The 15,055-nt window shown below is 43.7% G+C and overlaps 1 protein-coding gene across 10 annotated transcripts in view; it reads right to left on the reverse strand.

The window, feature by feature from the left end:
• The window catches only part of Abcc9 (ATP-binding cassette, sub-family C (CFTR/MRP), member 9), a 114,905-nt gene that overhangs the window by 11,602 nt on the left and 88,248 nt on the right, over positions 1-15,055 (reverse strand). For all 10 annotated transcript variants that reach the window (NM_021042.2, NM_001310143.1, NM_001044720.1 and 7 more), the window contains 6 exons: positions 14,951-15,053; positions 6,356-6,457; positions 5,367-5,487; positions 3,584-3,714; positions 2,313-2,391; positions 1,445-1,553 (listed from right to left, as the gene is read on the reverse strand). In NM_021042.2, coding sequence (NP_066379.2) covers positions 1,445-1,553; positions 2,313-2,391; positions 3,584-3,714; positions 5,367-5,487; positions 6,356-6,457; positions 14,951-15,053 — 645 coding nt within the window. The remainder of the gene's footprint in view (positions 1-1,444; positions 1,554-2,312; positions 2,392-3,583; positions 3,715-5,366; positions 5,488-6,355; positions 6,458-14,950; positions 15,054-15,055) is intronic.

A 15,055-nucleotide genomic window follows, 5' to 3' on the forward strand; every position in this document is an offset into this window, starting at 1 on the left:
TCCCTCAAGTCTTCCTATGCTCCCTTCTGACTCTCAAATCCATGACATGTTTTTCTTTAATTGTATGCACATGAGGGTGTATATGTGTATATGCAGATATGTATGAATGCCATTGTATAAATTCAACCTGCTCAGTCCATATAATGTTACTTGTATGTGTGTGTCTTCAGAGATGACCACTTCATATTGGATTAAGCAATTGATGTGCTCTTCCATGGCAAAGACTACTTTTCCCACTCTTGCCATTCCTTAGTTACCTATAGTTCTTTGTCTAAGGTTGGACCACTAGAACTTTTAACTAAAGAAATCTTACAGGTGAATAATGAGTGACATTCCATGTATTTTTTTCTCCACCTGCAAATAATAATTCTGAATAGAGGCAGCAAATTAGGTAGTAGTTAAGTGATAGGGAAGGGAATCAAGAGAGAGAGAGAGAGAGAGACAGAGACAGAGACAGAGACAGAGAAACAAAAGCAAAACACAAAACAAACAAAAAAGCCATGTACAAGGAGCTAGAGAAAGTACCCAAGGAGCTAAAGGGAACTGCAACCCTATAGGTGGAACAACAATATGAACTAACCAGTACCCCGGAGCTCATGTCTCTAGCTGCATATGTATCAAAAGATGGCCTAGTCGGCCATCACTGGAAAGAGAGGCCCATTGAACTTGCAAACTTCATATGCCCCAGTACAGGGGAACGCCAGGGCCAAAAAGGGGGAGTGGGTGGGTAGGGGAGTGGGGGGGTGGGTATGGGGGACTTTTGGGATAGCATTGGAAATGTAAACGAGGAAAATACCTAATAAATTTTTTTTAAAGCCATGTACAGGCATACACATGCACACACACACACGCACCACACACACACACTTTTCCAATTTTTAGTGGAAGTCTGGGCAGCCTTTGGACTCAAACAATCTGCAACTAGAATGGCAATTCCACCACTTGGATTATGAACTTAGGAAAGCCACAACAGCTTTGAGTTTCAAAATAATCATTTGTAACGCAGGGATAATGATATGCCCCCAAACACCTTTTCTGAGGATTTAATCAAACAATGTACTGAAGGAAACTACTGGAAGAATGAATATCTCCAGTTATTTGTAGTTTTTACTGATTTGTGGGAAACCATAAAGCAGGGACAGAGAGCAATGGAGCCACTTTAGCCAAATTATTTAAGAGGAGAATAGAAGTTGTGAAAGGCAGAGAAGTAGACAGCGAGAGTCTGCAGTATCTGCTGAACTCAGGACTGACACAGGAATTAAGAAGGTGCTGTGGGGTGGGACACCTCAGAAATGTTACCACTCACTGTGGGCTTTAGAGAATGAAACATAGAGCTCCAAGTTCATGTCTAGGTTAGCACACCAACGTTAGGGGTTCCATCTTAGTTGTGGGCAGCATGCTGTACCTGATCATTTCCATGAAGTTGTCAGACTGGTCCACCCACCTGATGGAGCCGCTGAACAGGATTGGGTCCTGGAGAATGATGGACAGCCTGGAGCGGAGCGTGTGCAAGGGCAGTTTGGAGATGTCTATCCCATCAATGACTATCTTTCCTGTTACAGAAAAACAAACACCACAGACAGGTAGCAAACTCATGAGAGAAATTTCCATTCATTTAATAATTAATATTTTATCCCCTCCCCCATCCCACCATCACCTGGCCATGAGGCCCTGGCCTTAATCCCCAGTTCCACCAATGAATAAATTAATAAAAGAAGTTCTGGATTGAAATACAGAATGCAAAACTTCCCATTTAAGTATAAAAAACATCTGTCTCTAACAAAATGTACATTTCTGGTGAGATTTCTCTTTCTGATTTTTTTTCCCTTGGAAAGATTGTTCTGTTATTATTCAGTATTTGACCATGTAAGCCAAAATCATTGTTCTCCTTTGGGTCCTCTTCGAGAATGCCTTTACACTCCCTTCCGGTTTTATTTTTCTTCATGGGATTTTTTTTTGGAAGCAGACATCCTGTATGTATATCTTGTTGTTGTTGTTGTTGCAGTGTTTCCCTACCACACATACGAGTTTCCTGAAGACAAACTCTTTGGCCTGTCACCCACAGTCACAATGAATAACACAAGTCACTGCAAACAAAAAGCAAATCCTGTGTGTGTGTGTGGGGGGGGGAGGTGCAGACAAGCTCAGGTACACACACCACGGTACACGTGGAAGCTAGAGAACAATCTATGGGAGTCAGTGTGTCCTTCCAGTCTGTAGGTCTTGAGACTGAGTCCAGGTTGTCAGTGCTGGTATCAAGCATGCTCGCATGAGAGGACACCTGGAGGACGAAATTTCAGTTAACAGCTCACCGTCAAATATGTCGACCATTCTGAAGAAAGCCAGGGATAAGGAGGACTTCCCACTGCCAGTTCGACCACAGATGCCCACCTGGGAAGAACAGGAGTGATAGAGACTCAGGCAAAGGCACGAAAGGGATGGAGGCATTTTTAGTTTTGTCAAGGTGTCATGGGAAAAGTACAAATCTGCTCAAATAACTGCACTCCAGCGTTCTTCTTAGATCTCATGAACTATGATAGAAGTAACGCCCCCACTCAGCCCCTGATGAGTGCATTCTGATTTTTACATTTGTGTGGCTGTGTTGTTCTCTATCTATGGCTTTATTTCAGTACCAAGTTATGGTTGGACCTTCATACAACTGTCCAGTTTTAGCTGAGCGGTGATGGGTTTAACAAGCCCACTTCCCCTCACTTAATCTTTATTTTTTATTGGTTATTTTATTTATGTACATTTCGAATGTTATACCTCTTCCTCGTTTCCCCTCCACAAGCCCCCATCCCCTCCTCTTTCCCCCTGCCTCTATGAGGATGCTCCCCCACCTGCCCACCCACTCCTGCCTTAACGGCCTAGCATTCCCCTACCCTGGGTCATCAACCCTCCATAGGACCAAGGGGCTCCCCTCCCAGTGATGCCAGATAAGGCAGTCCTCTGTTACATATGCAGCTGAAGCCATGGATGCCTCCATGTGTACTCTTTGGTTGGTGGTTTAGTCCCTGGGAGGTTTGGGGTCTGGTTGGTTGATATTGTTGTTCTTCCTATGATGTTGCAAACCCCTTCAGCTCCTACAGTCCTTGCCCTAACTTCCTCATTGAGGTCCCTGCTCTCAGTCCAGTGGTTGGCTGTGTACATCCACATCTGTATTGGTCAGGCTCTGGCAGAGCCTCCCAGGGGACAGCTATACCGGGCTCCTGTCAGCAAGCACTTCTTGGCATCATTTTTAATATGAATTAAAAGAAATTATTTTCAGATTAAATCTAGAATGAAGGCACCAAGGAGATGTCGCTGTGCCAGAAATCAGAAATTTTAAACAGTATGCCTGCCTGGTTGGTTTTTGATATGAGGCTAACTAAGGGCAGAATAACTCAGGAGCATGTAGTATCCTGCTTGGATCTGCTCTTTCCCTTTCTTTTTCATGCAGATGATTTTGCCCACAGCATATGCAGAATGTGAGCCTGGACACCCAGGGTGGGAACTGACATGGTGATGTCCCCCATTCATGTGGTGATGGGGGCTCCACCAAAGATCTATGCAGACAAGCAATCGGATCGTGTGAATCCCATACCTTCTGCCCGGGTTTGATGTAAGCCTTGACATGTTTCAGAACGGGCTTCAGGTTATTTTCATATCTGACACACAGATCGTGAATCTTGATCTCGCCTTCCTGTGGCCAGTGCTCTGGGACTTGAGAAGGATCTTGGAGAAGCAGAATAGACAAACAGTAGTTTAAAGAGAGACGAGGAAAGGGACACACACATTTAAATATACATACAATGTCCAGGAGTAACTTTAACATGTAAATATATAGGTATATATAATTTTCCATAAATTCATTGTAGTTCCGAATCAAACTGTGGTAGCTTAGTTTTTGAAATAAATAGAGCCAGAGTAAACAGTATTGACTGAGAATTTTAAATTTTTTTGAGTTATTTTCTTTCCTTAAAGTTTAACTCTTAAAACTTCCATGCAGATACACAAAGTACTGTGTCCTTTCTTCACCCCGACCTACCCTCCCTTAGCTTCCTTCCACTCCTGCTGACCTCTTCATTCTTTTAATGAACCCCTCCTGCTGTCCCTGTTTTTCTTACAAGTTTAACCTGGGGCTGGGGGTGGGGTGGGGTGGGCATTAACATCCTCTGGCTTCTTCTGCGTCCCAGTATTCCACGCTATTCAAAGATAGTTCACTTCTGAATGGTATCTACGTAAGTGGATTCTCAAACAACCAACGTTTATAATGTGAGCGTCTCGGTTATTTGAAAATAGGAGCTATAACTTGGGAGGCAGGCAAGAAGTCTGCACCTGCGGTTCTAAGTGGACAGCCTCATGGGGACGCAAACACAAAGCACTCTGTGAGCACAGAGGCTGGAGAACTGCATAATCCAGGAGTGGGGGAGAGCAAATGTGGGATGGAGAGTTGGTGGAGGGGACACTGGGACATGGGATATCATTTGAGATACAAACAAATGGAATGATTAATTTTTTTTTAAAGCAGTTCTTGAGGCGATTCTCAGGGAACTGATTTCAAATGTGTGTATGAGAAGAATAACGACGAAAGGAAAACGTATCATGCTATCGTGTCTAGGGAAGAAGTGTGTGGGTGAATGAGAAATGGGACAGGGCAGGAAGTGAAAGGTCACTTAGTGACCTCAGCTATAACCGAGACCGTGTGCTTTTCTAGCTAGAGAGCCACGGAACGTTTTAGGCAAAGCAATGCAGCTCAATTGAGATTCACATCGAATGCAGACCATACTTTGTCTACCATCAACATTCTTGGAAGTTTTATTCCAGTAGAATTGAGAATCCTGTTTAGCACTTTCAAGTTTTTTGATATTTAAATTAATAAAGCTGTAAGAATGAGAATACAATATAATAAGTCCCAAATACATTTACAATGTCTGTTCACAATATTGAATAGAATCAACTTGTGTCTAAGACTAGATTTTTGCTTATTCTCAGCTGCTAATATCACACAATATTCATATAAGAGTGGGTGTGGCATGTACACACATACTCTCAGCACTCAGGGGGTTGAGGCAGGAGAATGAGTTCAAGGTCAGCCTGGGCTACATAGACAGAACCCCAAACTCCATAAATAAATAAATAAATAAATAAATAAATAAATAAATAAATAAATAAATAAGAAAATAAATAAGAAAATAAATAAGAAAATAAATAAGAAAATAAATAAGAAAATATATAAATTCAAAATGTAAATAAATAAAAATAAGGAATAAATGAATAAATAAATGAAAATAAGGAAGGGGAAGTCAATGAAGAAGAGAAGGGGTTCTCTTGGTATCATAGTGACAAAGCAAAGCAGGTGCCCAGTGCCAGGAGCGGGCATGTACCCATGGTGCCTTCATAGTTCTCGGACTCCATAGTCAAGAAACTGTTCACTTTCTTCACTGCACCCATCTGGACTTCCAGGTCGGCCAAGTTCCTTACAACCCAATTTAGGTAATTGGTTATCTGACAAGGTGAGAAAAAAGGTCACACTTAAAGTAAGCAAGCAATTCTCAGGTTCACTGCACATTTGGGGACAGAATGACCAGTGTCCATCACATGGTCCATAAGTACTGCAGGTTAGCAGGCATCAGGGAGATTGTCATAAGACATCCACAGAGAAGGTGTGTGTTCTTCAAAGCCCTTCCATGTCTCTCCTTCATGAACTGTTCTCTGATCCCACTACACAGCGGAGAACTCAGTCCATTCATATGTATGCTAATCTTATTTCTATCCATGCTCCTTTTAGTGCCTCTGTTGGGATGTACACAACACAAGACAGGGATCCCAAACAACTCAGGCACAGGATGCTTGCAGGATCTGGGATGTTTTCGAATCTGGCTACACACTGCCAAAGAGAAAAGACACAGACAGAGAGCTGGCTCAGCTGCTCAGAGCATTTGATGCTGAGGACTGAGGTTGTTAGATCCACCGCACCCATATTGGGTGGGTGTCTACTGCCCGCTGTCTCTGCAGAGCCAGCTTTAGGGGAGCTGGCATCCTTCTCTGGGCTCCATGAGCACCTGTATCCACGTGTGTGCACAGATGCAGGCACACATGCACACACACACACACACACACACACACACACACACACACACACACACAAAGACACATAATTAAATATTAAATAAAACCTTTAAAATCAAAAAGAGAGAGATTAATCCAAGCTGTCCTAAAACGTTAGCTTTAGGCTCCAATTTGCTATGGTGTTTAAACGTCATCTTGTGTTAAATGTCATATTTCACTAGTGTCCGTGAAAGGGGGTTGATCATTTCTATGGGAAGTCCCTCTGGCATGGCATGGAAAGAAAGGCATTCTCTTCGGTACCCACCGTGAGGGCATAGAGAAGGCCCAAGCCCACCAGTCCAGAGTTGGAAGAGCCACTAATGGATGCAATGGAGGCTGTCAGAACAATGCACGCTCCCAGATAGTCCTGTAAAGGGGAGAAGCAAGTTAAAAGACCTGAAGATCTCCCAAGTCATTAAACAGAAGATGCCAATAAACTCAGAGAGCATGAGCAGTCAGTGGGAAAACACACCATCGCTTGAGTGTCCAGTCAGGTTTCACCCAAGTGACTCGTCAGAGACGGACTAAGGAAGACCAGTGACGAGGCTGGAGTCAGGAACGGCAGTGTGCGCTCCCAGGGAAGGTATGGCTTACCTGAAGAGAAGCTGTGGTTGCTGTCACAACTGGGGTCAGATTTAGTGCTGCCTTCGATATACATGGTTTTTTTTTTTTTACAGACAAGCAACTATTTCATAGCTTAGACTTCACGTACGCCTGCGTCAAGTTGGCTATCGACCCCCTTCCTGATGTAACAGAGCCCTTGCAGAAATGATCCTCTGATGCTTGCTGAAATCTGGAGTTGAGCATTTTGTCACCCATGTTCAGGTTTGGGACATGAGATTCGCAGATCACATAGATGAGGAAATGGGCTGCATTTGCTTGGAAGTTACATGTTTTCTAGACAGGGCTTAAAGCACCAGACTTTTCCATGACTCAACGATAAACTTTGCAAAACGTAAAAGAAAAATTCACAAAGGCCATCCTCGGAGTCGACTAAAAGACACCCACTCATCTAAGCCTCTTCTAATCCCATCCCCCAACTGTGTGAGCACGGTTTCTGCTTAATCATAATCATGGGCCACTTGTCCTGGAAACACACTTTCAGACGTGATTATCTCAAGTCACAATTAGTGAACTCCTGAAGCTAGAGAGAGCTCCAATCCCTCTAAAAACGTATCACCAATGGAAGATAACATAGAAGTAGTAGTGTTGAAGTAGTAGTAGTAGTAGTAGTAGTATCTAATGTGCTAAAAACAAAGAAGGAAGTGTCTCCAGTGGCCCCGTGTGCACTGGTGCCTGTATCAAACACTAACAAACATCCTGCTGCTGCAGAGCCCACCGTGAGTCCAGCCTTGACATATGAGACTGTTCAGATACTGGCTTTGCCAGTTAGTAGCTACTACGCTCAGGTAACTAATTTAGATGCCTTTGCATCTACGTTTCCTTTGTGAAAAGTAGAAATTGTGCCTAATTCACCGAAACATTGAAAAGGATGACATCATAGTTATGTTTGCTGTCCTGGGAATTGAGATTGCTTTTACTTACGGATAATTTTTCAAACGCTTGAAGCAAGCTTTAAAAATCAGTGTGCATCATAGAGTATTAGAGGTCAGAACAGGCACTGAGATAAAATTCCACATCAAATCCCCTGACAGTTGCAAAGGGGTTTTTAAATAGCAATCAGGCAGAGCTAACCTATTGAAGCAGTAAACGTCACTGAGTAGTAAATTCTTTGGTAGCTGTTTCTGATAGAGCCATTGACAACAGCACATTCATTCAGTCAGGGCTCTTTCTTCTCCCCTATGGTTGAAGAGACGACCTCACAGCACAGAGCCCTTCTCATTTAGGCTCTGCTGTTATCGTCTATAAACGCCAAAGAGTTCCCACGTACTTTAAAAAACATTTATAGTTATAGGATTCCCCCAATAAGCCTTCTATGCTAAATTTCATAGTCTCAACATGATGTGGTAGGTTCCCAGCTTACATAACATCTTTTCTAAGCAGATTCACACACAGGCTGGAACTGAGAGAACCCAAGTTCAATGCCCAGCATCCACATTGTGTCTCCAGGGATCATAGGCCCTCTTCTTGACTCTAAAGGCACTTTTGTTCACATGTATGTACATGCACATACACATATATAAGTTTTTAAGTTTTCAAGATAAAATAGAAGAATTCACAAAGAGTTTCAAGGATATGTTTCATAAAGCAAGGCGAGCCTAAGGTAAAGTTCCACAAGATGTGCCCGGTGGAATTCAAAGACATTGGGACTCAGTTCCTAGGAAACTTCTGTGTGTTGTGCACACTCAGGCCTTGAGTTGGGTGATTTAATTTCTACGCTCTGCTGCCTGACAGTTGGTACCTTTGAAAAGAAAAGCCTCGTTCAGATTTGTTCATATTCTGTTGACAGTATATATTGACTAATATACTTCCCTTTTATACTAATCAATGCCTCCAACTTATATAAATAATAATTACCACCCCCAGTGGGTTATTGAGTCTTCTGTCACTATCCTCCAACTTCTGTACAATCCCTGCTCTGATAGCACCAGAGACACCTTCCTTGTTCCGCCTCTCCTTAGCAGTCCCTGGGCCCTGGCTCCTTCTCGATGCCACCTTTTCTCTCTTGGCTGCTGGCTCCAGCCCTAGGGTTGCTCTCTGTCAACATGTCCTGCTTAGTTTTCTCAAAGTTACTTGTTTCCTCAAGTGCTCATGGTGCCTCTACTTTCCAAGGAACCAGAGTTTTGGAAGTCGGGATCTCTGACTGTCTGACTCATCTCAGGCAAGGAGACCGATGGATGCTGAATGTATCCAAAAGGTCAGTTGCGCTTCATGGAATAAGGCACAAGGTGAGCTCACCCTCCGTTAAAAAAATGCATCCTCTCAATGAAATTATTTTTATCCACAAAGGATATCAAAGTGACGTCACTTTCACAGGCAGATGCAAATGTAGTGTTAAGTACCCCCCAGACAGTCTAACAAAGGCAAACATGTTCTCTTTTGTTTGCAGTTCTTAAATTTTATGTAGTTCCCATAAAATCATGCATACATGTAATTCTGTGTTTTATATTCTAAGAGGATACACATTTGTGTGTGAGTGTGCACACACACACACCCCACACATACACACATACATATATAAGAAAGTTTAAAAAAACAAAGCAACATATTTTCTAAAGATTTAGAAACCTTCTGGAGTATATAACTAGAATGTTAACTCGATCTGCACAAGAGATGCTTTTTTGTGTGTGTGCAAGATATTTATCAGGATGTCTCACAGAGACTTGCTACGCTTCGGATGAGTCCTTTCAAGCACACAGTGAACTAGGAAGGTGAGACTTGGCAAAGGTAGAAACGTCCAAGCCGGCTCCCTGTCCTCCAAATCCCGTGCTATTAACACGAACACACAGGCGATGGATTAGCATTTTATCTCCCTTCCAGTTCTTCAAAGTATATGTCAATAGCAAAATAGCTTAAAGGTAATAAATTAAGAAAACAGAAGCCAATGGTCTGAAGATCTACAGAGAAGACAGAGGACACTTAGGGATTAGGACTAGCATGCCTTCTGCTCAGGCCCAACACATCTTAGCCAATCTATTTGGTGACAGACACCCCCCACAGTGAGATTCCGTTAGGAAATAAACCTAAGTACATGAATTACCCACTCTCAAGAGAGAGCCCATCCACACCAAGTCATGTGTATAGTGCCAAAGTGTAATTGTGTGTGTGTGATGTTTAGTGTGTATGTGCACATGTGAGTGCAGGTGTGTGTGTGTGTATGTGTGTGTGTGTGTGTGTGTGTGTGTGTGTGTGTGTGTGTGTGTGTGTCTCAGGTTCTGTCCACTTTGTGTTTTAAGGCATAGAACTCACCAAGTAGTGAGCCAGTGAGCTCCAGGAGTGGGCTTGTCTCCAACTCCTCAATACTGGGATAAGAACAGCACACTGCCATGCCTGGCTTCTTGTGTGTTCTGGGGGGTGGGAGGGCGGGCAGGGACTGGACTAAGTCCTTGTCTTTCGGAGGAAAGCTCCTCTAGCCACCCCTGAACTGTAATCTGATCACATAAAGCCAGTGTTTCTGGAAGGGAAGCCCTTGATTCCTATTGGCTGTAGAGAAAGCTCTGGTCCAATTTCAGTGAGCCCATGATATCTATCTGTACTTGGGGTTATAATGAAAACTGTAATTCTCTGCAATCAGCTGCAACAGAACACTATAGCCTCCCCCTTTCCCCACTAGTCCTTAGAAATGTGTCTCCTCTCTAGCACTTGGGAACAGGAAAATTATATTAGGGACTCAGATTGCAGTGACTGCAGCCCTGTCTACCGAGGAGCTGGAAAGCTCTTGGCTGTCTCACCAAACAGACTGAAGACAGACTAAGCAACTATTTTCACTTCCGCATGGCGTGCCTACTGACTTCTTGTGTTGTTTGTTTGTGTTGGCTTCTTGATGGGAATTTTCTTTCAGCCTTCTACCACACATCACGACCAAGCCTTGGAACCACAGCCTGTGTGTAGATAGACTTACACAGTTTTTGCAAATGGATACACCAATGCCAGAGAACTGGAATTGTTTAATATGGAGGGATGAAGAGAGGACGTAAGTAAGCTGTGTTCAAAGGCCAGGCCCTGGGGACATACACAGAACCCTGGCCACTTCACTCAGCACTGATAGGAAAACAGTTCCTTCCCCTGCCAAGGCAAGCAGGGTGGCCCTGCTCTTGCTATTTGTCTGCCAGTCAAGTAAGTCCCGTTATCCCTTCTTTCACCCCTTGGATGTGTTAAAACCTTTCTTATGCTTTCTCAATCCTAAGCGAATGGGAAATGAATATGGTAGGCAAGATGAAGTCTTCCACACAGAAACCATAGAACCAAGGAAAGACAATAACTCAGATGGCCTTAACTCTATTTCTCCTTTTCTTTTCATGTGTTTGCATTTGCATATGTATGCCTGTGTGTGTGTGTGTGTGTGTGTGTGTGTGTGTGTGTGTGTGTGTGTGTGTGTGTGTGTATGTGTGTGTGTGGTGACAAGTGCCTTTACTGTGGCAGAACTGGCTAACTCCTCTAGTCTAATTAACCTGCCTGGGAATTCCTTCTCTGCCTCCCCAGTGCTGGGATGGCAGGTGGCCCCTGTTGGTATTCTGTCTGGATTCCATCCCCACAGTTACCTGGCAGCAGCCAGGTATGCTCCTCCTCACAGTTACCTGGCAACAGTCAGGTAGGCCTGGCCCACTATAAAAGGAGCTGCTTGGCCCCTCCTCCCTCTCTTGCCTCTCTCTCTTGCTTCTCTTGTTCTCTTGCTCTTGTCTCTCCCTTGATCTTTGCCTCTTGCTCCCCCTCTCTCCCCATTCTCTTCCCTCTCTCCACATGGTCATCACCAGCCTCCCCTTCTCTCAGCCTTTCTCTGCCTCTGCTACCCTCTTAACCCCCTCCCCATGCCCTAAATAAACTGAGGCACCCCTCCCCCCACACCTCCCCACACCCCTACAGAACATCTATTCTTATAGTTCTTTATCTTTTTATGATTACAACAGCCCCCAGGAGCTGGGGTTCTAGGATCCAATCTCTTCTCCTCAGACTTGTGCGTTGGCACTTCATCTGTTGACGCTGTCTCCTAAGCCTCAGGATTTTCTGAACTCTTATTCAACATGAACAGGGAAAGAAGCAAGCATCAGGAGTTTACTGGACAAAATCTTAAAGCTGGATGGAGCCCAGGAATCTTTTCCCCAATTCAACAACCTCTACCTGCGCTGATTTCCCTCCCTCCCTTCTCGTGGGGATTTTCTGCCAGCAGCAAGGGGGTAGGGGTGGGGGCTCTGAAATCAAGAAGTGTTTGAGAAGAGGAAATGGGGGACACAGGAAGCTCTGAAGTCAAGCTGTCTCCTTTCTGTACTAAGGCTTCCAGCCCTCTTAGAAGCTTCCAGAAAAGCTGCCTGGCTAATTAATGCCCAATGCCATGACCCTCCTTCTGCCCTGTTAGTTGTGTCTGTTCTGAAAATATGGTGACTATTCACTCAGAGCAGATATTCCTGTTGATTTTCTGGACTCTGTGGTTAATGAGAGGGGCATGGAGGGCTGTGTGAACAGTGCAGATAAGATCAATGTTTCGTTTTTTTTTTTTTTTTTTTGAGCCAAATAAAGCCTTTCCTTACTTTTTTCTACCCTCAGAGGACCTACAAAGCAGAGCTCATCTAGTTATAGAGCTGAGAACAACTTACACTTTCATCTCCAAGGTCCCGATTTCTGCGTTCATTTTCTCTGACAAAACCCCACTCATGTGAGGCTAAAATTACAGATACAATGAAGAGGTCCCTTCCACACGCCCACAGTAATGAAGCCACGTGGGCAAAAAAGCTTTGCTTTATGTGACAATCCATCTATGACATATGTTTCTGTACTACAGCACTTAGTTTTAAATAAACTTATTTTAAGTATAAGGGTGTTTTACCTCTGTGTGTGTGTGTGTGTGTGTGTGTGTGTGTGTGTGTGTGTGTGTGTACCACATTCACACCTGGTACTTGAGGAAGCCAGAAGAGAGCACTGGACTCCCTAGACCTGCAGTTGCAAGTCCTTGTAAGCAGATATATAGGAGCTGGGAATTGAACCCATGTCCACCAGAAGAGCAGCCCGTGACCTCAACAGTTGAGCCACCTCACTGGCCTCCGAGTTAGCTTTTGAGGGGTAATTCTACTCAGGAAAGTCCTCTAGTGAATCTCTGAAGTGCTGTGATATAAAGAATGCAAACAGAAGGTAAAATAACAAATATGTTTCATGCAATGTCTTTCAATGTGTCAAGGAGCTATGGAATGAAGGACAGAGTCTGCCCCTGCCATTTAAAAATGCAATCCCTTCTTTAGTCTGCAAGGAAACTGAATTCGTTTATACTCAGGTAGATTTGGTTGCTTTTTCTTGGTGGGGGTGGCGGTTAAAATTCTGGGTCAGACGCAGCCACTTTGAACTTGGCTGCTGTTTCTCTCCAGTTTGCCCTGCCCTTCCCTTTCCTGGCAGGCTCGGGTGCTGATATCTTGGTTTGGCTCTAAGAACAGGACATATGGTTTGCATGAAGATTCTTCTCCTACACTTGTCTGTGAACCTGCCATTGGGAAGTGCTAAGGGCAGCAGCCGTAGACATCTCACATCCAAGGAAAACGGCTTACCCCTAAATATCGCGCCTAATCTCAAAGCTAAGAAAGGCCAGACTCAAAGACAACTACTGTCATTGTCACATTACAGTTCTGAAAATCCACCCACAGAGATATTCTGTTAGTTCTACTATTCCAATATGATATTTCTCCCCAGAGAATAATGGGGATCTTTAAAAGAAGAAAGAAAACAGAAACTTCAAATAAAGAATCGTGGTCTAGTTGGAGTCTGGAAACCAAGCTTGGATTTTGTTATAGATTTTATGCAACCATGTATCTACCTTTCAGGAGTCTGTAACTCCTAAGTAACTCTGTCCCGATTTTTCCAGCCTTCACACCATCCTGAAAGATGCTTTAGTTGTTGTTTTTGTGTAACATAATTGTGCTCAGTTGGTCAATGAGCTCTCACTGACATGGTGGTAAAGGGAGGGTCTTTTCCACTGGTAATGAAGAGTCTCCACCACTTTTGCCAACCAATGAGAAGTCAGAGTAACTAAAGACATGGGCGGTGTAAGACTATCAATCTGTATCAATGTATTTTATGACCACTCTTGAACTTGGGAGTCTTCATTTTGACCCCTTTAAACTTCTTATATCATCTACCTTCTCTGGTTATGGGTTTGTTTTGTTTTTTTTTTTTAAATCTGCATCTGGTTGGAGATACAAATAATCTACAGCAGGGACTTAGATTAACTTGACAAACCCTACAGTCGCCTGGCTAGAGAGTTCCAGTGAGGGGTTATCTACACTGGGTAGTCCTTGGGCATGTCTGTGGGAAACTGTGTCCATTAAGTTAATTGATGTAGAAAGTCCTATACCACTGTGGGCAGTGCCACCCCCTAGGCAGGGGGTGTAAGAGTAGAGGAAGCAAGTGCGTGAGATTGTATTGCCCCCCCCCCCCTCTCTCCCTCTCCCTCTCTCTCTCTCCCTCTGCCCTTGACGGTGGTTATGATAGGACTAGTTCTTTAAAGTTTCTTCCTTGACTTCCCACAATGAGGGAGGCTAAGCAGGAATTGTAAGCTGAGATAAGCCCCTTTCTTCCCTCACTTGTGTTTTGATAGCATATTTTATCACAGCAACAAATCAAGCTAGACTTGCATACTAGGGCAATTCCGGCGCCTTCATTGTTATTTTAGGGACACGTCCATGAGGTACATGTTCTTATTCTTACTTTATAAGTGAAGAGGGATCTGGCACAGCAAGAACTTAATCTGGGACATGAAGTCCATACTGTGCCAGAGTCTGTGCTTATTCCTGTGTGTCACACAGGAGAGAAGACAGCAGTAGATGACTTAGTGGCTGACAGTTTTGTACTAACGTAACCCTCCATTGGCTTAAAACAAAAAAATCCACCTTCCCTTACAAGCTTGTCTGGATCAGTGAAGGACATCAGTGTACCTGGTCACTTGTCTTACAAAAAAAAAATGGCATTGTATAAATATTTACTATCCTGTGAACTTAGGTAGTTCGGAGGGTATAGAGAACACAGAGTGATTTTTGCTTTGGGGGCATTTTTGTGTGTGTGTGTGTGATTAGCTACAACATGAAAATAAATTTCATTTGGAACAAAACCAAACCTGATCTATTTTAAAGTCCAGTCAATGGAGGCCTGGTCCTGACTCTCCGTAGAAGGCTAGTTCCACCAAACATCTGCCTCTCCACGCGAAGCCTCCTGTCTGTTTGGTTTCCATTACGAAATCGCACAAGGAACATAATGAACGTACCGTCCTGACCTCCAGCCATCTGTTGGCTGCTGAGAGAAATAAGTAGGCAATGTTGTTCGTGTCTGTCAGCTCCAGCATGCGTTGCTTGAATCTGGTTTCATGCCT

The sequence above is a fragment of the Mus musculus genome, chromosome 6 (genome assembly GCF_000001635.26).
Source record: "Mus musculus strain C57BL/6J chromosome 6, GRCm38.p6 C57BL/6J".
NCBI classification, from domain to species: domain Eukaryota; kingdom Metazoa; phylum Chordata; class Mammalia; order Rodentia; family Muridae; genus Mus; species Mus musculus.